This window comes from Delphinapterus leucas, chromosome 14, assembly GCF_059928025.1.
Source record: "Delphinapterus leucas isolate spDelLeu-1000000601 "Yukka" chromosome 14, BTC_Dleu_Yukka2, whole genome shotgun sequence".
NCBI lineage: Eukaryota > Metazoa > Chordata > Mammalia > Artiodactyla > Monodontidae > Delphinapterus > Delphinapterus leucas.
In genome coordinates, this window is record NC_143142.1 from 26,115,107 (window position 1) to 26,138,364 (window position 23,258).

The 23,258-nt window shown below is 55.9% G+C and overlaps 2 protein-coding genes across 10 annotated transcripts in view; one reads left to right on the top strand and one right to left on the bottom strand.

The window, feature by feature from the left end:
- The first annotated feature begins 1,020 nt into the window (after positions 1–1,020).
- Positions 1,021–12,564, top strand: TMEM191C (transmembrane protein 191C). Its single transcript, XM_089894826.1, is given in 10 exon segments — positions 1,021–3,147; positions 3,269–3,392; positions 3,707–3,757; positions 3,908–3,982; positions 4,171–4,227; positions 4,351–4,414; positions 4,417–4,490; positions 4,493–4,602; positions 4,683–4,755; positions 5,065–12,564. Coding segments are annotated over 10 exon segments (1,089 nt in total). The 5' UTR covers positions 1,021–2,992; the 3' UTR covers positions 5,371–12,564.
- PI4KA (phosphatidylinositol 4-kinase alpha) overlaps positions 12,478–23,258 on the bottom strand; it is a 95,040-nt gene continuing 84,259 nt past the window's right edge. For 6 of the 9 annotated variants that reach the window (XM_089894804.1, XM_022551362.2, XM_022551360.3 and 3 more), the window contains 15 exons: positions 22,897–23,064; positions 22,640–22,693; positions 20,990–21,110; positions 19,366–19,495; positions 18,453–18,523; positions 17,300–17,372; positions 17,151–17,221; positions 16,449–16,558; positions 15,931–16,035; positions 15,716–15,841; positions 15,259–15,379; positions 14,925–15,084; positions 14,226–14,315; positions 13,710–13,793; positions 12,478–12,811 (listed from right to left, as the gene is read on the bottom strand). In XM_089894804.1, coding sequence (XP_089750930.1) covers positions 12,760–12,811; positions 13,710–13,793; positions 14,226–14,315; positions 14,925–15,084; positions 15,259–15,379; positions 15,716–15,841; positions 15,931–16,035; positions 16,449–16,558; positions 17,151–17,221; positions 17,300–17,372; positions 18,453–18,523; positions 19,366–19,495; positions 20,990–21,110; positions 22,640–22,693; positions 22,897–23,064 — 1,536 coding nt within the window. In that variant the 3' untranslated portion in view covers positions 12,478–12,759. Of the gene's footprint in view, positions 12,812–13,709; positions 13,794–14,225; positions 14,316–14,924; positions 15,085–15,258; positions 15,380–15,666; positions 15,842–15,930; positions 16,036–16,448; positions 16,559–17,150; positions 17,222–17,299; positions 17,373–18,452; positions 18,524–19,365; positions 19,496–20,989; positions 21,111–22,639; positions 22,694–22,896; positions 23,065–23,258 lie in introns of those variants that run through there. The other 3 variants (XM_030764309.2, XR_002641658.2, XM_022551361.2) reach the window with 3 other exon arrangements.

A 23,258-nucleotide genomic window follows, 5' to 3' on the forward strand; every position in this document is an offset into this window, starting at 1 on the left:
GCAAAGGGCAGGGGCACCACAGCCGAGGGTCTGTTTCCATGGCTCCTATCGCCCCCACCGCCAGGGAAGTGGCTTGGGTTTCACCGGAGGCTTCCTCAGACCCAGGCTTTCCCTGCAGAGTTTCCTCCTAAAGACCAGGGGCGGGGAGGGGTCAAAGCGCCCCTCGGCTCACCCTCTGAGCCTGCAGAACAGCAACCCAGGGGGTGGCCAATGTCACCGCCGTGAGGGCTGGATGCAGGCCCAGCTTCTCGCGGGGACAGGGCACCTGAGCTGCCACTGCCTGGTGACCTGTTGTCACTGAGCTTCCCCACGTAAACCGGGATCAGGACGCCTAGGCAGTGGGCGCGGTGTGGTCATGGGGACGCTGTGAGGGGATGGAGGGGCCCCCGGGAGTGCAGAGCTGTCCCACGGGACTGGAGCTTGTGTTCCAGGAGCCACGGGAAACTGGAAAGAGAAACAAGTGGGCCAGATTCTAGTGTGTCATTGAGCCCAGTATATTCACAGTATTTCATATGTAATCGATACAAAAATTATCAATGAGATGGTGCTTCGCAGGGTTCACATCTCGGTCGGGACCAGACTTTCAGGAGCTCGGCGCCACCTTCTGGGGCTGGACGTCCAACGCTGGAGCCAGTGATGGTGCCAGGCTCAGAGCCTCAGCCATGTGGTGTGAGTCACTGGCCCCCTGGCTCTATGAGGGAGTCTGGTAACAGCCCCACTTTACAGGTGGAGAAACCAAGCTGCAGAGCTGGAGGGGGGTGTGGGGCACTCACATCAGCACCTTTTTATTTATTTTTTTCTTTTCCATTACGGTTTATCACAGGATATTGAATATAGTTCCCTGTGCTATACAGTAGGACCTTGTTGTTTATCCATCCTATATAAAATCGTTTGCATCTGCTAATCCCAAACTCCCAATCCATCCCTCCCCCATTCCCCTCCCCCTTGGCAACCACAAGTCTGTTCTCTATGTCTGTGACTCTATTTCTGTTTCATAGGTAAGTTCATTTGTGTCATATTTTAGATTCCACATATAAGTGATATCATATGGTATTTGTCTTTTTCTTTCTGACTTATTTCACTTAGTATGATCATCTCTATGTCCATCCATGTTGCTGCAGATGGCATTATTTCATTCTTTTTGATGGCTGAGTAGTATTCTGTTGTATATATACCACATCTTCTTTATCTAGTCATCTGTCAGTTGTTTCCATGTCTTGGCTGTTGTAAGTAATGCTGCAATGAACATTGGGGTGCATGTATCTTTTCAAATTAGAGTTTTGTCTGGATATATGCCCAGGAGCGGGGCTGTTGGATCATATGGCAATCTTTTTTTTTTTTTTTAATTTATTTTTGGTTGCGTTGGGTCTTTGCTGCTGCACGTGGGCTTTCTCTAGTTGAGGCGACTGGGGGCTACTCTTCATTGTGGTGTGCGGGCTTCTCATTGCCGTGACTTCTCTTGTTGTGGAGCACGGGCTCTAGGCACGCAGGCTTCAGTAGTTGTGGCTTGCAGGCTCTAGAGCGCATATTCAGTAGTTGTGGTGCACGGGCTTAGTTGCTCCACAGCATGTGGGATCTTCCCGGACCAGGGCTCAAACCCATGTCCCATGCATTGGCAGGCAGGTTCTTTTTTTCTTTTCCTTTTTTTTTTTTAGCGGTACGCGGGCCTCTCACTGTTGTGGCCTCTCCCGTTGTGGAGCACAGGCTCCGGACGCACAGGCTCAGCGGCCATGGCTCACGGGCCCAGCCACTCCGCGGCATGTGGGATCTTCCCCGACCGGGGCACGAACCTGTGTCCCCTGCATCGGCAGGCGGACTCTCAACCACTGCGCCACCAGGGAAGCCCGGCAGGCGGATTCTTAACCACTGTGCCACCAGGGAAGTCCCGGCAACTCTATCTTTAGTTTCATGAGGAACCTCCGTCCTGTTCTCCAAAATGGCTGCACTAATTTACATTCCCACCAGCAGTGCAGGAGGGGCAGCTTTATGGTAGGCACCCAGCTGTATCTGCTGACTCCTCAGACTTTCCTATTTCTTTTTCTTCCTTCCTTGTAGGTCCTCCAGCACTGTTAGACCTGAGCAGGAGGGTCATTCTTGTCTCTTAAAATCTTAACGGGAAGGCTGCTAATACTGCCTCCCTAAGGAGTGTGTTTACTAAGCAGCTTTCATCAGTTTAGAGTCCCTTTCGATCCCTCTTTAAATTTTACACAGATGAGGAGCTCTATCCCGCGTGCTGCTCCTACTGAAATGCTCTACTGAAGCTGGTGTTCTCCCTCTTTTATCCATGTGGTGAATGACGTCAATTTTCTGATCTTGAACAATCTCTGGAATAAAGTCTTCTTGGTTTCATGTACCTTTTTTTTTTCAATGTACCCCTTTGGATTTGGTCAGCTAATTATTTAGGACTTTTGCATCCAGCTTCATAGTCTAAATTGGCCAAATGAAAGCCGACTTTAAAAGGACAAGTTTACCTGCAATTTCACCAATGAAATAGCTTGTCTTTCTCTTGTTTCCTTTAAAGATCTTATCCGTGTACATTACAATCTTAGTTATTTCAGCATACATAGTAAATCATATTCTTTTTTTCACTAGACATCATATCTCTATGTATGCCACATAAAATACATCATTTCAGTAACTACAGTGGTGTCCTCTTTGTGATGACTGTAACTACCCACCTGAGTGAACCCACTTAACGCGTTGTGGTTTAAGAATTTTATTTTTTTCTTCCTAGATTAAGTTCCCAGGAGTGGGATCATTGGGTCCAAAGATAAGAACCTGTTTACGGATCCTGATCTCTTTCCCACAGGAGGCTTCTCAGTCCGCAGTGCCGTCGGTAGCGAGCGGGAACAAGCCAGCCTCGCCTTCTGCTTCAGGTGCGAGCACCCACCGGCCTGCGCGGTCCGATGGCTGCCCGTGAGCAGCGGTTCCGAACCGCTCCGCGCTCCATCCATTGTGACGCGGGTCCGGCGGCGGCGGGCAGAGCCGGGGCATGGCCGAGGCGCAGGAGCTACTGCTGCAGCTGCTGAAGGACAACCGCGACGGGCGCCTAAGAAAGCTGGAGCTGGAGGAACTGGTGCGCGGGCTGGAGGCCGAGAGCGAGAGCCTCACAGCGCGCCTGCACGACCTGAGCGAGCGCAAGCGCAGGTGCGGGCTGCTCCTCACCTCCACCCGGGCCTTGGGACCGAGCCGACGTGCGGGGGCACCGCGAGGTGGCTGGCATCCCGGCGTCACCCCGGGCCACGGAGCCTCAGTTTCCCCTCCGCAGCCTGCAGCGGCAGCGGAGCCAGGCGGCGCGGGCCCTGCGCGGGGAGGCGAGCGAGGCGGCGCGGAAGCGCGCAGGCCGGGCGCACCGGCGGCTGGAGGCTGCGGAGCAGCACAAGCGGGACCTGGTGGGGCGGGGCCCTAAATGGGGCGGAGCCCTAAATGGGGCGGAGCCTTCGGGGGCGGGACCTTGGACGGGGCGGGTCTCTGGATGGGCGGGACCAGTGAAGGGGGAGGGGCCTTGAATGCGACGGAGCCTGGGGGGAGGCTTGGACGGGGTGGGACCTTGTGTGGGGCGGGGCCTGAAGCAGGGTGGGACCCTGGACGGGGCGGGGCTCTTGGTGGGCGGGGCCAGTGAAGAGAGGGATCTTTAATGGGGCGGGGACTGCGGTGGGGGCGGGGAGCTCGCAGAGGCCCGGACCGCCCCCTCGATCCCGTCCAGGAGCAACAAAACCGTCAGCTGCAGGAGCAGTGGGAGGAGCTGTCAAGCCAGGTACCTTCAGGAGACGGCTTCCGTCTCACGCTTCCCCTAGGAAGCCCCACCCTAGTCCCCGTCCCCATTTCCGCCGCGTCCCCGCCTCCCAGGATAATCCCCATCCCTAGAAGCCCCGCAAGCCCCGCCCTCACAAGCCCCACCCCCCAGCTCTTTTACTATGGAGAACAGCTGAGTACGCAGCGCGCAGAGCGGCAACTCGGGACCCAACTGGTGGCTTTGCAGGTGCTTGGGTGGGGCCCCGAGGGCAGGAGCGCTGGTGTGGGCGGGGCTTTGATGACCTGAGGGCGGGGCCTTGGGGCTGAGGGCGGGCGGGGGGGGGCATGAACCTCTTGGCCGGGCGTTGGGGCGGGGTCTGGCGCGGCGAGCTCGGGGAGTGCCGGACTCCTGACCTTCCCTGGATCCTCCGGAAGAAACAACTGGAGCTGGTGGAGGCCAAGCACGCCCGGCAGGCGGAGGCCCTGCGGCAGGTGCGGGCGGAGCCGGGTACTCAGTGGGAGGGTCGGCTTGGGGTGTGGGTGGGGCCTGGGCAGGAGCCGGACGGTGGAGAGGGCTGACTTCCCCGAGTCTAATCAGGGCTCCCCTCATGGCAGAGCGCACAGCGGATGGAAGAGGCCTGGGCCAGCTTCCAGGAGCAGAGCGGAGTCTTGCAGGTGCCGCCACCCTCCGCTCGGAGAGCCGCTCACCTCCGACCCCACTGCAGCCTCCTCCCCCGGAGCTGCCGGGGCCTGCCTCACCAAGGTCTTCCCAGGTGTGAGGCCTCACTCCCAACCCCTCCAGGAGCTGCAGGGGAAGGTGATGGAGGCGGCGACTGCGCTGGACGCCTCGCAGGGCGGCCCGGAGCCGTAAGGGGTTAGGACTGTCGGGTGTGGGGAGGTGACTGTGGGCCCGGACAGAGGGCACATCGCCATGCCTGTCTCCACAGGTGCGATTTGCAGCCTGGCCGGGGGCAGGGATGCGCGGGCTCGCTCATGGAGGAAGTGGCCAAAGCGGACTGTGTGAGTGCGGGCCTGGGCGGGGACGGGCTGGAGCCGGGACCTGCCCCCGGGGCCACCCACACACACGTGACCACCCCATACGGGATTTTTCCCCCCCTCCCCCAGGGACCCGCCCCTTGATACCAACCTCGCTGGGCGGCCACGCCTGCCACGGGACGGCCCACCCAAGGACCACGCCCGCATAGGGGACCCGCCCCGTAGTGCCACGCCCCCCACGGAGCGACGCGCACCCACGGGCTCTGCTCCCCCGGGGGGTTCCCCCCACCGCTCCCCGGCGCGGAGCTGTACGTCGCTCCCTCTTCCCCGCAGAAGCGGCTGTTCGGCGGCGCGGGCGCGGCGCTGGAGTCTGGGGTCCGGGGTGCGCCCGGCGCCCCGCCACCACCCATCTGCCGGTGCGTCGTGGTCCGCAGGCTGTGGGCGCTGGGCGCGCTGCAGACGCTGCTGTTGCTCCTGCTGGGCGTCGTGGCGCTGCCGCTGCTCTACCTGGCGCTGGTGAACCCCTCGGCCCTCCGCCGCGGGCTCATGCGCCCCGGCTCGGACGCCGCCATCCGTCGCCTGCGCTACACGCTGGCCCCGCTGCTGGAGCTGCGCGCGCGCGGACTGCTGCCCGCCTAGTGCATCACGCCGGCTGCGGCCGCCAGCACCCGTGTCTCCCGCGTGGTTTCTGGGCGTCAGGCGGAGGGGTGGGGTGGCGGGGGTGACTGGGGAGGAGAGGGGAGAGGGAAGGGGGACTGGCGAGGGGTGGCGGCGAGAGACGGCGAGACGCGGGGGTGGCGGCGAGAGAATGGGAGACACCGGGGCGGGGGCCTCATGTGTCCTCGGGCCCAGCGGACGCCGGGCTCCTCCGGGTGGACCTTGGTCCCGAGAGGCTGCCGGGTCCTCGGTTCCTCCAGCCCCGCCGCCCACTCGGGAGGGGTAGGAATTGTTACTAAACCCGCTCTCCCCTCCGGCGAGCAGAGCCCGGGGCACCGGCTGGCGGGTCCCCGCGGAGGTCCGTGTCCCGCGTCCGCGTGGTGGTTACGCAGTCCCCGCGGCGCCCCTCCTCCCCTTGGTCCGCGGCGCTCTCCCGCGTCCCGGCTGTGCGGACCGTGCGCGCTCACCACTGCGGTCTTCGCGGGCATCGTCTCTTCATTTCTGCTTAATGGAGATGGACCTCGCGTTTCACTTAGTCTCTGATGCATATGCTGCTCGATTTTTATTTACTTTTTTTTTTTGGTAGTGAAATTGTATCTCCTGTGCACACATACGTGCGTTTTTGTTTTGTTTTGTTTTGTTTTTGCGGTACGCGGGCCTCTCACTGTTGTGGCCTCTCCCGTTGCGGAGCACAGGCTCCGGACGCGCAGGCTCAGCGGCCATGGCTCACGGGCCCAGCCGCTCCGCGGCATGTGGGATCTTCCCGGACCGGGCACGAACCCGTGTCCCCTGCATCGGCAGGCGGACTCTCAACCACTGTGCCACCAGGGAAGCCCTGGGCACATTTTTTATATTTAAGGGCCAGGTGCATTTCTTTTCCTGCAAACAATTCATATTATTTTTTCATGTTAAAACTATAGGATTGTAGGGTTTCCTTCTCCCTCAGTTTTTTCAACGCTCTTTTTTAGGATGCATTTTACCTTCGAGATCTGTTGTGAATATTTCCCCAGTTTGTCTTTCGCTTTGTTTGGGGTGCTCTTTTGCTATGTGTTGTTTTGGTAACAATTTGCTTTCCTGTACTGATCCTGGATTTTCTGGGTTATGAAGGAAACTGTTCCCGTCTTCTTCCAACACTTGCATGCTTCCTTAGTTTATATTCAGCCTGTTGTCTGCCTCTGGAGGTAGGGACTTAGTATGGTTTAGGATGTGAGGACCTTTTGCATTTGATTGGGATTACACTGAAGTTAGGATAAGTTTGCAGAGAAATGTCTTCCAAACCTCGGACGACATCTCTCTCCATTTTTAATTTTTCTCAGCATTTTGTGTTTTTCTTTTTAGTGTAAAGGTCTTTCATGTCTTTCCATTTATTCTGAGGGATTTTATGTTTGGGGTGCTATTATACATGGTATAGGATTTTTTAGTTTTAATTTCCAACTGTTTATTGCTGGCATATAGAAATACAATGACTTTTGTGTATGGACCTTGTAAACTGTGGTATTGCTGAACTACTCCCTTGTTAGTGCTTTGAAACTCTTCCGTAGCTTCCTCAGGATTTTATAAACAATCTTATTGTCTGTGAGGCAGGACTGTTTCTCTTCTTCCTTCCAAACTGTCTACCGCTGGCCACACACTCGGTACAAAGCTGATTAGAAGTGGTGAGAAGGAGTGCCCTGATCTTGCTCTGGATCTTATATTTCATCATGACTATGTTAACCATGTTTTTCTTAGAGATCTTTATCAGATTGAGGAACTGTTCTCCTATTTCTAGTTTGCTGATTTTTTTTTTTTGGCCATGCAGCACAGCTTGAGGAATCTTAGTTCCCCGACCAGGGATCGAACCCATGGCACAACAGTGAAAGCACCGAGTCCTAACCACTGGACAGTCAGGGAATTCCCAAGTTTGCTGATTTTTTATTACGAATGGGTGTTGAATATTGTGCAGTGCTTTTTCTGCACCTATTGATCATATGGTTTTCCTTCTTTAGTCTGTTAATGTGAATGACCCTGATTGCGTCTTAAGCCAACCTTGCCTTCCTGGGATAAGGCCCACTTGGTCATGATGGTCCTTTTTTACACATTGTGTTCAATTTGCTAATATTTAGTTAAAGATTTTTGTGCCTGTGTTCATGAGAGGGATGTTGCCCTGTCTTCTAATTTTCTTGGAAGGTCCTTGTCTTTTTTTTTTTTTTAAATTAATCTATTTGGCTGCATTGGGTCTTAGTTGCGGTACACAGGATCTTTCATTATGTAGTGTGGGCTCCTCACTGCAGCATTTGGGCTCTAGAGCGCGCGGGTTTAGTTGCCCTGCGGCATGTGGGATCTTAGTTCCCCCACCAGGGATTGAACCCACGTCCCCTGCATTGGAAGGCGGATTCTCAACCACTGGACCACCAGGGAAGTCCCAGAAGGTCCTTTTTAATATCAGGGCTGTGCTGCCCTCATAAAAAAATGAATAGGGAAGTGTTTGTTCCTCTCTTTTCTGAAGGATAGTGTGTAACACTGGCATTATTGCTTCCTTACATATTGAGACCCATCTTGGCTTTATGATGAAAAAAATTACACCTCAATAATTTTAACACAGAAAAACGTATGAGTCATCAGTGCATGTAGCTCAGTGAATTTCCATAGAATAAGAAACAATGTTACCAGCATCTGATTCTCCCCCTGCCTTCCTAGTGGCTCCCTCCTTCAAAACTAACTTGTGTCCTGACTTCTAACACCATCAAATAATGCTGCCTGTTCTGGAACCTCAGATGGAGTCATTCAGCAAGTACCTTTTGCTCAGCAGCATCCACACTGCCTGCTGCAGTTGTTCATTTATTTCCATTATTGCCCTGTATTCTTCTGCATGAATAACCACAATGATTTCTCTCTTGTCCAAGAACATTTTGGTCATTTACAGGTTTTGTTTGTTAGGAGTAGCGACCTCAGGACACTATTTCCTGCCCAGATTTCCTAAGTCTGTCGGGTATGTGTGTAGGTGGGGAACTGCTGGCTTGAGCTGTTCAGCCTTGCTGGATGCTTCACACCCAGCAGCAGCAACTGAGAGTTCCAGGTGCTCCACATGCCCCAATGCTTGACATTATGTATCATTTTATGTTTCAGACAGGCAGGGGGGTGAGTGGGTATCACATTGTGGTTTTAATTTGCAATGATGACTAATGAAGTTGAACACCTCTTACTATGTTTATTGGCTGTTTGGACAATGTCTTTTGTGAAATGCCTGTTCAGGTTTTTTGCCCATTTTTCTATTCAATTGTGTCTTACTGATTTTTTAGTAGTTCTTTATATATTCTGGCTGTAAGTCCTTTGAACAGATATAGGTAATTGCAAATATCTTCCCAGGTTTGTGGCATGTATTTTCATAGAGTCCAATTTAATTTTTTCCCCTTTATAATTAGTGTTTTGGTTCTGCTTAAGAAATCTGTGTGTTCTGAGGTCATCAAGACACGCTTCTGTATTTTCTTCTAAAAGCCTTTAAAGTTTACCTTTAACATACATCTTTCCAGTCCACCTGGAATTAATTTCTATGTCTGATGTGAGGTAGGCAGTCGAGGTTGAGTTATTTTCTATACTGCTATCCAGTTAATGCACCATTATTGCAAAGACCATCTTTCCCTGACTGCTCTGCAGTGTCTGCATGTATGTGGGTATACGTCCCTGGACTTCATCTCTTCCACTGTTCACTTGTCTTTCCTTGAACCAGGAAGCCACAGTGTCTTAATGTCCATGGCTTAAGTATAATTTTTTTTTTTTTTTTTTTTTTTTTGCGGTATGCGGGCCTCTCACTGTTGTGGCCTCTCCCGTTGCGGAGCACAGGCTCCAGACATGCAGGCTCAGCGGCCATGGCTCACGGGCCCAGCCGCTCCGCGGCATGTGGGATCTTCCCAGACCGGGGCACAAACCCGTGTCCCCTGCATCGGCAGGCGGACTCTCAACCACTGTGCCACCAGGGAAGCCCAAGGATAATTCTTGATATCTAGCTTGTGGGTCTTCAAGATCCAAATAGCTATATTTTGACCTTTGCATTCCCATATAGATTTTAGACTTGCCAATTTCCACTACAGAACTTTCTGGGATTTCGATTGGCATTTGCAGTGAAACTACAGATCAATTTGGGGAGAAACAAACATCTGTATAATGTTGGGTTTTCCAACCCATGAATATTTGTTTAGATCTTCTTTCAACATTTGTAGTTTTCAGTGTTTCTTATGAGTAGGTCATTAGATTTTTTTCTTGGTATTTGTTTAGGGTGCAATGGTAAATGGTACTGTTTTCACTTTTGTTGTTGTAAGATATATGTACACACATACACACACACACACACATAATTGACTTTTGTATATTAACCTGTATCCTGAACCTTGACTATAGAATATATGCAGATTATTTTGGATTTTTATGTACACAAAGGCCATCTCTGAGTTTTATTTCTCCTTTCCAGATTCTTACACTGTTTCCTTTTGTGGCCTGACTAGACTGGCGAGGGCCCCCAGTGCCAAGAGCTGAACAGAGGTGGTGAAACACAGTATTGTCTAAGGGGACAGCTGTCAGTATATCACCTTTAAGCATTTCAGAGTTTTTCGCAGACACTCACATCAAGGGAGTGATGTTTTGGGTACACCCCGTCCTGACTGTGAACCAAGCTTCCCCAGAAACTCCTCGAAGGTATCAGGCTCTTGGGTTGGTCTTTTGTCTCCTGTGTCATCGAAAGAGGAACTTGACTGTTTTAAGATTTTAAATTTCATTTTGTTTTCTGTCTCTAAAGAAATCTATTTGCTTGTCAGCTTGTGGATTTAGATTTTTCTACCCAGTAGTGTAAATAGCATTTCTAACTTTTCAAGATGTATAATTTGCCATATTGCCGGAGTCTTGGACGTGCCATTCAATTGACTTTCATTTTAAAGCCAGTTTGACAGGCTTTCTTTCCAAGTATTGTGGTTTCAAATCAGTTCTACTGTGTTTGCGTGTGTTTCTACATTTTATAGTGTGTTTGTCCTGCACTTCCTATGCTCCCCCCCTCTTCCTGGTCTTCTGTTTGATCTTTCTGGAAGTCACACCCGATATTCTGGTTTCCTTTCTACTTGAACAGGCTCACCTCTACCCACCTCCCCAAACCCGACCTTAAGGCATTTAACTCGGATCATCCCCTTGGCTCTTACGTGTATTTTGTCTGGTGTTTCAGTTCCACTCTTTCAATTTCTAAGTATTTAGGGTTCTTCCAGATATCTTATTGATTCCTAACAATTCCGTGGGATCAGCCTAACATGGTGAACAGGTACGGATGGGGTGCTGCTGCTGACGGACTGCATTTCATTAATTAATTAATTTTTGCTGTGTTGGGTCTTCGTTTCTGTGCGAGGGCTTTCTCTAGTTGTGGCAAGTGGAGGCTACTCTTCATCGCGGTGCGCGGGCCTCTCACTATTGCGGCCTCTCTTGTTGTGTAGCACAGGCTCCAGACGCGCAGGCTCAGTAGTTGTGGCTCACGGGCCTAGTTGCTCCGCGGCATGTGGGATCCTCCCAGACCAGGGCTCGAACCCGTGTCCCCTGCATTAGCAGGCAGATTCTCAACCACTGCGCCACCAGGGAAGCCCCGGACTGCATTTCATAATCTCCATCAGGGCTACATGTGTGACGGCATCCTGTGTTCTATCACTTGTACAGAGAAGGATGTTGAAATCTCCAACTCTACTAGTTTATTTCTCCCCTGAATTCTGTCAAATTTTGCTTCGGAAACACACGTACACACAATGATGGTGAATCTATTTCCTCTACTTCTGCGTCAGGTCCATGACTATAAAGTGCACTGCTTGTCATCAGCATATAATTGGGTCTCATGTTTATCCATGTTTATAATTCCTGCCTCCTGACTGGAGTGCTCAGTTGTCCATACTTAACAGAATTAATGATGCAGTAGGACTGTCGTCTGCTATTGTGAAACTTTTTGTCCCATCTTTTCTTTTTCCTTTCCTGCCTTCTTTTGGATTAATTTAATATTTTAAAAAGTTTTTTTAACTTACATATTGGCTGCTTCTTTATATTTATTTATATTGTGCTTCCTGCAGCTGAGTGGGTGTTTTTCACCAACTCTGGAATCCTGTTGTGGGTGACTGGAGCGTCTCATTCAACTCTCCTTTTCTTTATGCCTCATTTTTGCCTCTTTTTTGGTAATTTCCTCATTTGCCTCATTTTTGGTAATTTTGGTAATTTCATTGTTCTGCCTTTCACTGTCTGCAGTCTCTTCACCTGTATCTTACCTTTTTTTTTTAAATTACTTTTTAAAATTAATTATTTTTGGCTGTGTTGGGTCTTCGATGCTGTGTGCGAGCTTTCTCTAGTTGTGGCGAGCAGGGGCTACTCTGTTGCAGTGCGCGGGCTTGGCATTGCAGTGGCTTCTCTTGTTGTGAAGCACGGGCTCTAGGTGCACGGGCTTCTGTACTTGTGGCACGTGGGCTCAGCTGCTGTGGCTTGCGGGCTCTAGAGCACAGGCTCAGCAGTTGTGGCGCACGGGCTTAGTTGCTCTGCGGCATGTGGGATCTTCCCAGACCAGGGCTTGAACCCATGTCCCCTGCATTGGCAGGCAGATTCTTAACTGCTGGGACACCAGGGAAGTCCTTACCTGCTTTTTAACCAATCTTTTGTGTGACTTATTTCTAGATATTTTGTCATCGTTTTTTTAGTTTTGGGTCTTTGGAGGGTCACGTGGGTGGGGATGGACACTGCGGGGAGGTTGGTGCATGAGGACGGTGGTGTCCTGGAGTAGAGGACCTGAAGGTGGTCGAGAGGGACACCGGGAAGGACCGGAGCAGAGGCAGGATGCAGAGCAACGCCTACGGAGGAGAGATGAGAATGGGGCGGCCGGGTGGCCTCTGCGGGAGCCCTGAGAGCCATCAGGGAAAATACAGTGCTATTTTCGGTACATCTGTGCTGTGGTGAGTCGTCTTTGTGAAGCTCACAGCCAGGGCACCGGGGATGGCCCCTCGTGGCTGCGAGGCTCCTGGGCGGGCGCCCCCCACCCCTAGCTGAATGTGCACTTAGTACTGGATTGGTTCCAACGCAGTTTTTTTGTTTTTATTTTGTTCACGTTGGTTGAATCTTAGGTTGAATATAATTTTTCCATTTTTTATACACAAGAAAATACTTCATGTACCTCTGAGAACAAGACAGGTAGGGAATGTGTCCAGTGTAAGCATAGCTCACACCTGCGCAAAGACTGGCTCTGATTGTCGTTCCAGCCACACGGGCCATGTAGGCGACACCTCGGGAGGCAGCGGGTTGCCGGGCTCTGCAGGGGCGTCTCGGCCCATCTGTCCATCGGATGAGGTGGTAGGCCATGCGCAGCAGCAAGCAGTGATTGCGGCACTCTGCCCCTCAGTAGGGGATGTCGTTCTGATAGTACTGGATCATGTCATAGGTCCGGCTCCTGGGAGCAGAGAGCAGAGGGGATTGTGAGGGGCCTGTGCTGGTCTGGGGACCCGACCCCCTGAGCCACCCTGCTACACCCCTGGAGGTCGAGTGCCCGATCGCAGACTTTTTGTCTGCCCGCCAGCCCCTCTCTCCCTGGGACACTTGCTCCCTCACCCATGGCCACAGCCTCCCTGTTATGCCCTGTCTCCTCCTTGCTCATGGGCCCCAAAGTGGGCTCAAGAGGATGCCCTTCCTCAGCCAGACGCCTGCCCTCAGTCCTGGGGCCCGGGATGTGGCCCAGGGGTGCGTCTGTAGGAGTTGACTCCCAGCCTTGGGGCCTCGCATGTGGCTGGAAGGGGTCTGTGCACTCCCCCTCCGCCCCGCCTCACATCACCATCAGGAGAGCCTGCCTCATGCAGCCCTCCAAACTCCTCCTGCTGCCCTGAGCCACCCCACTTCTCTGCTCCCCAGTCAGCAAAACCAAGTGGCGCTCCTGTGCCACTGGACCTCGGCGGGTCCACCGGAGCCAGTTCTCTGTCCCCAGGGTGTGGACCTGGGGCCTCTGCACCTCCCGGGGCCTGGACTCCCCTCGCTCACCCTGTTGTTGAGCCTATAAACCTCAAGGCCACCTTCGACTGTCACAGCCCCTGGGAGCCTGTTCCCAGGCCTGTCACTGAGGCCTGGCCCCACCACTTCTAGTGGCCCCAGTTCCCCCACCAGGCCCCTCCTGTCACGGCCCCCACAGCAGCTGAAGGGGGTTGAAGCCTCTCAGAACTCACTTCCTGCCCCGCTGGGCTGGGCGTCTCGGGGCAGTGCATCCTGTCACCTGGCCCAGGTGGGGGCCTGCACAAGTGCCCACTGAACACTGGATAGGTGACACGGGTGCATGGGTGGGGCAGGACAGGGTGACTTGCCTGTTGCTGAGGAAGCAGCTCTGAATGACCTTTAGAATGAAATTTGCGGCCTCTCGCTCTGTCATGTTGGGGCTGAACCTGTGCCTGGTGGGGGGAAGGGCCGTGTCAGGGCTGCCGCCCCCAGGGCTCCAGGCTGCCCTCCCTGCAGGGATGTGGCCTGGCCTCCTGTGGGGACACGGTTCCCAGCTGGCCTCGAGGGCTTGGGCTCCTTCCCAGAACCTCCCGGGCCCAGGGGCCTGCAGCCAGGGTAGGACTGGCAGGGGGCTGAGCCACTGCAGCCCCGGGGCTTGGCACAGACACACCCTTGAGGGACGAAGGGCCGCAGGGTACATCCTCCGCCTAAGTCAAGGCACCTCACACACGGAAGGTCTGGGGACAGCTCCTCACCCAGGACCCCGTCTGTCTGAGCGTCCAAGGGGGAGCACTTGGCCTCGATAACAGTCCCCATTACCAGCACTCGAAGGGCTCCCATCTCAGGGGACAGCTGCCCCCAAGTGGCCTGCCTGCCGGACCTACTTCAAGAGCTTGATTGTCTGGCCGCGGAAGCAGGGAAGGCCCGTGTCCAGCATGAGAGTGACCAGAGAGACGACGGCGTCCATGTAGGGCCTGGGGAGAGGCAGGGAAGGACGTGGACAGAGGCCAGCCTGGGTGGGGGCCCTGCCTGTGGTCAACATGCAGCCCCTGCCCAGGGCCTGCCCTCGGCCCCTGCCATGGTTCTGTGCCTGGCTAAGGAAGGGATTCTCCCTTCTTGAAGGGAACTGCGTACGTGCCATGCAGGCTTCAACAGACTCGGGTTGGAGTCCAGGTGTCCCCACACTGCTCTGTGGCGTCAGCCACATGACACTTGGAAGCCAGGACCTGAGTCCCCGGCACGCAGCCTGGGGGTGCAGGGGCTCAGGCTAGGGAGGAAGGGCAGGTGGGGTGCTCAGAGGGGCCCCAAGGCGTCAGCAGGCGAGGCCAAGCCTGGGAGATGCAGAATGTGGCGGGTCACTGATGCCTGGAGCAAGATGCTGCTGGCACAGGTGGCAGAGACGTGACAGGAAGGCAAGGCCTCAGGGGGCCTCCCGTGCATCCCCCTGCCCCAACCCCAGTTCTGTGTCCACCAAAGGCCTGAGATGACCCGAGGAGAACTTTGAGGGGTGGGCGGGGCTTGCTGGATGAACGGGCCCAGTATGGAAGCCCCTCCCTGCCCCCCGCCCCACCCGCGGGGCTCACCGCACGGCCAGGTAGCCGCGGACACACATCTCCATGAACCACTTGAAGGGGGTGGCCTCCATCTTGCCCCCCATGATCATCACCATCTCGTCCGTGAGCTTGATGTCTGGTTCCCAGCCGAGGTTGCCACCCGGGGAGCTTTCAAACATGAAGCCAAAGTCTGCAATACCCCAAAGAGCCATCGTGCTGGGATCAGCTGCAGGGCAAAGCTGGGTGTATGCCCTGTAGCCGCTGTTTCCTGGGGACACTGGGGAGCAGCGGCTGGAAAGGAAGCCCAGCTCCCCAACCCCCAGAGCCCCTGCCCCGGTGCCCCCGCGGCAGGATGCCCACCCACCGATGTGGATGATGTGGCCCTTCTTGTCCAGCATGATGTTGCCGTTGTGCCGGTCCTTGATCTGCAGCAGGAACAGCAGGAGGCTGTAGGCAGCCATGCTGCGGATGAAGTTATAGCGTGCCTGTGCAGAGACAGCATGCTCAGGGTGCCCTGGAGCTGGGCCCTCTTGGGCCTGCGGGCACCCTGGAACCCCTGGGCCTGCACCTAGATCAGCAAGCCAGACCTTGGTAGTCGGAGTGACAAGTGGGTGCATCTGAGGTGCAGGGCTGTGGCCCCTTCCCCCCTTCAACTCCTGTCAGCTTTCTCCTGGGGAGCCCCTCTCGAGGCAGGCCTTTCATCCCAAGGAAGGTTACAGATGCTCTGGTTTTACCCCCAGACATACGAGGACTTAGAAAACAGGGTGCTGACCAATGCAGGAGCTGGGGCTGGCGGGCAGTGGGGCCGCCCTGCTGCCCACCTGCTGGAAGGCCAGCGTGGACTCATCCCCGTACTGGCGTGTGAAATAGTCGTACATGCCAAAGTCGGTCTGGCGGCCCAGCTGGTCCCGAGAGGTACAGTCAGGGATGCACTCGATCACCCCGCACTAGGGAGGAAGGGCCGAGGCTCAGGCTGCGGGCACACCACAGGGCGAGGGACAGGGGCAGCACCCAAGCAACTGCTTGGGAAACTTACCCCAGGGGCGGTGGCCACCACCCGGTACGGAAAGACGAAGAGATCCAGGCCAACCAGCTGGAAGATGTTTTTGAAGAGGTCGATGATCTGCAAGGCCAGCATGTCCTGGGAACCAGGAGAGACTCAGGGTCGTAGTGGGCTGCTGGCTCCAGGTGCCTGCGGCCCTGCCCAGTGAGGGGGAGGGGGAGGAGGGAGGGAGGCCCTGGTGAGCCTCACTGCCCACTGCTCCCTGGGCAGACTGCGAGGATGCACTGCCTGGCGGTGGGTGTAAGGGGCACCCATTCCCCCGGGGCAGTTCCCCCTGAGCAGCCAGGGTGTACAGCGGGAGGGGGGCCACTGGAGAGGCCTCTGGGTTTTGCAGAAAGCCCTGATGTACTCCAAGGCAACAGAACCAAATGGGGAACCAAGGATTCCTATTTCTGTGTGATGCTGAGAAGTGTGCCTGGAGCCTTGGAGAGAGGTGGGCCTGCCCCGGCCCCGCACACCTCCGGCCCTGCCCTGCCTGCCCAGCCCACTACCTGACGGCAGTCGTCTCCCACTTTGAAGATGGCTGCTTGCCAGGAGATTTTCTGGCCATCGGCCTCCTGCGTGCTGCCCTCATCCTCGGAGTCTGAGCAGCACCGCAGACCTGCACAAGGAGAGGGTGCCTGTCAGCAGCGGGCAGAGAGGCCCTCTGAGGATGCTGGGGGTGAGCTCTGATCATGTGCCTGAAGCAACACAGAGCCGTAGGGATCATCTCTGCAAAACCCTAAAGAGGCCAACGAGGCCCAGCAGACACCAGGGGTCAGTGGGTGGGGCCATGGGGCCAGGGTCTCTTCCTAAGAACAGCTGAGGAGCAAGGACCCAGGGCCACACCCTTGTGCTGCTGTGCTCCCGACATTCATGCCCCCCCAGAACTGCAGAGTGTGATGTATGTGGCATCCACAGCTGAGGAACAACCATGCCCTGTCCCGGGAAGAGGCCGGAAGGATCCTTCACAGCACTTCAGGAGGGAGCAGGGCCCTGCTGACACCCCGGCCTCCAGATGGAGAGAATCGACTCCTGCTGTGGAGGCTGCCAGCCTGCGGTCACTCTCACGGCAGCCAAGCCTGACCAGTCCTCCCCAGGGCCTCTGTCACTGCACACGTGCCTGCCACCCCCAGACAAGGGCCCAGACTGACTGGCCGGAGGCTGTCACCGTTCATGGGGACCCCAAACTACATCGGACGTGCCCCACTGACCTTCCTTCTCAAGTTCACTAACTCCGCATCGTTTCACCTTGAACTTAGCCAGATACGGGGCCTTTGCAGCGCTGGAAAACAAAAGAGAATGGGGCGCAAGTGACAGGGAATGGGAGCCCGTGAGGGGGAGTTTGCAGGTGGTGCCTCACCTCTGCATGGGCGTCCCGGACTTGTAGTCGATGTCCAGCACGATGGCCTCGGGGTTGCTGGGCAGGTAGCAGCCTATGAGGGACAGAAGGGACATCCCAGGGCCCGAGCAGGATGAGGCTTTCCCAGCAGACGGGGCTGTGCTGAGGCCTCAAGGGCCTTGCCTGCGGCACCGCCGACTCCTTGTTCCGAGGCCGGTAAGGCTGTCTTCCCTGACTCTGTGCTGTTTCCCTGGGCCCATCCTGACGTTCCACATGGGGCAACCACCTCCCGCAGACGCTTCTCCAAGAGGACACCCTAAACCCTCAGCTTCTCAAGCCACTGGCCGCCAATGCCACAGGACACAGGAGCCCCAGCACCCACCCACCTGACACCCCCAGCTCGACCCTGTCAGCGCAGGTTGAGAGAAGGCCCTTCCTGGTCAGGGACCACAGTTCCCCGAGCCCCCGGAGGTGGGGGTGCTTGAGGCGGGGTCCTGGTGGGAGGGACTGGGCCCCTGGGGAGCATGCAGGCCCCCACCTCATCCACCCTCCTTCCCTCGCCAGCCCAGCCTCCCTCACACGGCCCGAGCTCCACTCTGCTCTAGAGCCCAGCTGGCTCCCCAGTGCCTCGGGGACACGACCCAGCAGCATGGTGTCCTCTGGGAGGCTGAGTGTTCTCTGGGGCGGGGCTGGGCAGGGCTCAGCACAGTCAGGAGAGGCCCACCCAGGGCCCTGCACTGGTGCCTACCACTGAGGCGGGCAGTGGGCAAGTGTGCAAGGCCAGGGTTTTGAAGAACGAGTGTGTAAGACTTAAGAACGGAGAGCTGTGCGGTGACGTCTGGGTTCCCATCTTGTCTTGAAAAGACATGGATCTGACCACGTGGCAAGAGCACCAGGGAGGGGGGCATGGGCCCCCTCATCCTACAGGCCCTAGCACACCTGGGACACCCCCGCTCCTCCCTAAGCCCACTGTGTGGCCTGCGTTGCTTCTGTTACACTGGAGCTCAGGAAACTTCTAGAAGCACAGCTGCCAAGGACAGGGCCTCGGCCTTCGGAAAACAGCTGTAGCTAGGAGAACCAAGAGTGACCACTGGCAGGGGCAGGTTCTGGAGAGGGGTGCTGGGCACCCAGGGTCCCCCAGACCCCCATCTCACTGGCCTCAAACCCTGCTCACCAGGCTGCACCTTCACTTCAGACAGAGCCGACAGACAAGCCCTCTTCCTCTCGTCACCTTTAGGGTAGGGCCTGGAGAACAAGACACAGACGCTGGTGTCTGTGGCTTCGGGGCACAGACAGGCCCTCCTGTCCGAGGGCCCTAGCCCTGCACTCTGCCACCTGGGGCAGGGGAAGGGGGTGTGCAATGCTGTGGGGGTCAGGCTGCGGGCTACGTGGTTTACTGGCAGTGTGGCCTCGGGCAGACCCTCAGACCTCTGCGCCCCACGACAAGGCGAGTGAAATGGAATGACGCCTCTCACGTGGCAGAGGCCCAGGGAGTCCACCCTGACCCTCCATCTCTGCAGCCACGTTGCCGCTCTGCTTAGAACTGGTCAGGAGAGGACCATGGGACACATGGCCCGCAGTGATGGGGTAGTGGGGGAGCCTGAGCACTGGGGACAGTGTGGCGACTAGGCGCCTGGAGGAACAGCACTAGGGCTCCCCTGTTGCCTCCCCAGGCGCTTGGCCAGCATCCGCAACCCCGGGGCCCCATCCTGCACAAATGGGTGGCCAAGACGTCCAAGGTTGGCGTCTGCTCCACGTGAATGAGGGCCCAGGAGGTGAATCAAGAAAGGACCTCGCAAAAAAAAAAAAAAAAAAAAAAAAAAAGAAAGGACCTCGCGGCTGCAAAGGAGTCTGGTTTCCCTAATACCACGGGGACCATCAGAACCTGGAGAGCAGATGTCCTCAGGCTTGGGCAAGACCCAAAGTGAACCTGAGGTGGTGTTTTCTGTGCATCTGCTATGCCCACGGGGGCCCTGGACAGTGGGAGCAGACTCCCCGTCTGGCTGTTCCTTAGCGGGAGACGTCAGGAGTCTACAAAGCTCCTTGGGCAGCTCCCACAAGTGGGGCCTGGAGAAGATGCCACTTACTTGATGATGGCTGACACGTTAGTGATCTTGTTGAAGAAGTCGAATTCCCGCTGGTAGAAGTCCTTGGCCGGGCCAGACAGGGAGCTTGTGATCTCTTCCACCAGCTGTTCCAGGAGGTCGCCAATGTCAGCTGCAGAGAAACCGAGGGTGAGCCTGCAGTCCCGGGGACCCTCTCTCCAGACCCCACCCAGAGGAGGTCTGCCCTCCTCAGGGTGCTGATGCCCGTGAGGCTGTAGCGAGTGGAGGGCCCCAGGATCACAGATGCTCACGGGGGCCGCACCTGAAGCGTGTGGTGGTCTCAGGGGAGTACCTGCATCTGACTGTCCCCTCTTCCAGGGAACGTCATTTTTACTTGAAGGAGTGACTAAGAGATAAGGTAAAGTCACCCAGACGTAGACTTATGGCAGATATTTTCTTGAAAATCAATAAAATGAATCTGCCATTTAAGGAAAACAACTACAAAACTTTGTTAAACTTGACAAAAAAGCCTGACAGTTTCCCAGCACTCAGAAACGTTTCTGTCCTGTGAGGCAGCTGGGGCTCCACACACAGGATCTTTAAATACTGTGTCACGAAATGCGTGAGCACTGGAGACCCTGCCCTGCACGTTGGGTGTGACCACAGCGGGTGTTACAGGTCCTGCGAGGGGCGAGTGCAGGGCAAGCAGGGGCTGGATGAACAGAGAGCGAGGCTCACAACACGGTTCAGACTCCTCACTGCACTGAACCCCTGAGAAACCATCCCGCCAAGCTTGGTAGCATTGGCGGGGAGCACCCATGGGGGCCTGAACACCAGACACTCCTCCGTTTCCAACTATGGGTCAGCAAGGCCCAATCTCCTGCAGCCACTTCAGCCCAAACAGCATATTCTGACATGAAATGCAGAGGCAGAGTGAGGGGATCTCCCACCGCACTGATGACCTCATCTCCCACAGGCACTAAAGGGGCCTGTAAACGTGTTAAACAATGCTACTCTTCTTGCTCACTTCTTTAAAAGTTATGTTTATGTGAGATGGGTCTCTATTTTTTTTTTTAATTTTATTTTTAATTTTGGCTGCTTTGGGGCTTTGTTGCTGCACGCAGGCTTTCTCTGGTTGCGACGAGCGGGGGCTACTCTTCGTTGTGGTGCGTGGGCTTCTCACTGCGGTGGCTTCTCTTGTTGCGGAGCATGGGCTCTAGGCACGCGGGCTTCAGTAGTTGTGGCACACGGGCTCAGTAGTTGTGGCTCGCGGGCTCTAGAGCACAGGCTCAGTAGTTGTGGCGCACGGGCTTAGTTGCTCCGCAGCATGTGGGATCTGCCCAGACCAGGGCTCGAACCCTTGTCCCCTGCATTGGCAGGCAGATTCTTAACCACTGCGCCACCAGGGAAGCCCTCTATTTTTAATTTCTAATGTTGGTGTGCATGGATGGCCAAAGGCCACATAAACCCAAGCTCTTTGAGGGTCTGTAGTTTTCAAGGGTGTGAGGGTCCTGAGATGACCTGGTTTGGGAAGCGCTGCCCGTGGAGCTGCAGGACGGAGCCACAGGGTCTTGGGGGCCAGGCAGGGGTCAGAGGTGGGAGTGGAGGAATGATGACCCTGGGCAGGTGGTGAGGACAGGGTGGGGCCCGAGGGACGGGCACTCACGGTCTTTCTGGTGCCCCTCTTCATCCACATAGATGTTCGTCTTCATGTTCCAGATGAATTGGTGTGCCAGGAGCTGGGACTTGGATGCCGCCCACAGAATATACTCCCGCACATAGCCCATCTGTAGGAAAGCAAGGTCAGCCCAGGCTGGCCACACTCCACCAAGAGAGGCCACTCTCACCCAAGCAGCAATGACTCCATGCTTGGCAGACCCAGAAAGAAGCGTGGTCGAGCGGTGCCGGCTGTGAGCACCTCTCCTGCGCAGCGGAGTTGAGCCCGAGTCCAGCTGGCTGGCCAGCTGCCGGGGTCTTTGTCTATGAAGGCATGCACCAGCTTTTGTCTCCTCTGTTCCCTCCTCTGGACTCTAAGCCCTGGACTCTAACCAGCTTCTGCTGTCGTCAAGCACGACGCGTGGGCAGGCGGGTTTCAAATGCGCCCCTGTGGACTGGTGTCTAGAAGACGCTGCCCAGTGATGGACGGGTCCCAGAAAACCCTATGTCACTCCCAGCTCAGGCTGAATTCCCATGTCCTAGGTTACAAAGGCAGCTGGCCTTTCTGGAAGACTCCTGGGGTGCAGCCTCTCCCTCCCCACAGTCATTTGCGGCCCATCTGGTAAAGTATTCCTTGGACAGATGTCCTCAACTTGGGTGGGTGGGCTTCCCAAACAGGTCAAACTTCAAATAACCCAATTCTAACACAGCAACTAGATCTAAAGATGAACCATGAATGTGCAACCTCCAGTGCAGGGTCTCCAGGCTTGGCCAGGGCATGGGGTGTTCTGGGGCCCTGTGGGCCCAGGGCAGGGGGGTGTATGGGCAGGAGCAGGAGGGGTAGACACTGCTGCCCTCAGGCGCAGGCTTGGGTGTGGCACCGTGATGAAGCGCGGGTGGTGAGGGCTCCGGGCTGTGGTCACCCCGTGGGTGTTTTCTGGCCAGGCCCTTTGCCAGGCCCCTATGTGCATGTACACTGTTATGGCTGAATTATCCACCCCCACCCCCCATTCATATGTTGAAGTCCCCCCCCCCCCCACAGAATGTGACTGTATTTGGATATAGGCCTTTAAAGAACTGATGAAGTTACATGAGATCAGTAGAGGGCCCTGATCCGATCTGACTTGTATCCTTATAAGAAGAGATTAGGACACACACAAATGGACAGCCATGTGGGGATACAGGGAGAAGCTGCCGTCTACACGGCAAGGAGAGGGCCTTGGCAAACCAGCCCTGCTGACACCTGGATCTCAGATGTCCAGCCTCCAGACTGTGTGGAACGAGCTCCCTGTAGTTTAAGCCCCGAGTCTGTGTACTTTGCCAGGGTGGCCTGAGCTCACTAATACACATGCTGTCTCCTCCAACCCCTTGGCCACTCCCTCCAGGAGACGGGGAGCTGGATTTGGGAGCTAGGGGACCTGCTGAGACCCCCATCCAGCAGGTACGGGTCCCACGCCAGGTCGCCCACCCTGAGGAAGCAGCCAGCAATGTCTCCAGTACCTGTTCACCCAGCACAGCAGGACTGGGCCTTGGGTGCTGGACGACCACATGGGGGTGAGAGACCTCAAGCCCAGGTCCCAGCTCAGTGGCCCTGCTCCTGGGCTCCGTCCCGCTGCCCGCCCGGCCCTCCAGGCTGGTAGGCCTGTGCTGCATGCCTTACCTTGTCATACCTGAGGGCCTGCACAATCTGGGGGATGTAGAACAGGATGGCATCCTGTGTGGTGGGGGAGGAGCAGTCATGACTCAGGAAGGGGTGAGAGCACCAGGCAGGACAGGGGTCCCAGGGCCCCACCCCACCTGGACTGGCCCTGCTGTCACTCCACCCCCAGGACACGTCCTCACCCTCAATCAGGCCTGCCCTCTGTCCCCCCGTGGGGCTGGGCAGCCCCCCGAGCTCGACCCAGCAGATGGGCTCACCGGCGGGAAGGACCGTAGGACTTTGACCCCGTACTGCGCCGTGAGTGGGTGCGGCGGGTACATGCTGGAGAAGTAGGACAGGCCTGTGGGTGGGTCTGCGGGTGCCCAGCACAGCACATGGCTGAGCTCGGGGGCATCGGCGTCGATGGTGTGCCAGGTGACCAGGAACTGGGGAGGAAGAAGGGAGTCACAGGGATGGCCCCAAGGAGTGAAAACTGCAAGGCATTTATAACAGCTTCTGACACATTACATACAACAGCACAACTTCAACCGGGGTGAAATACACTCAACGTTTTTCTACTGTAAACACAGTAAATGTTTCATCCGAAGAGTAGATAACACAAGAGATCAGAAAAATCGTG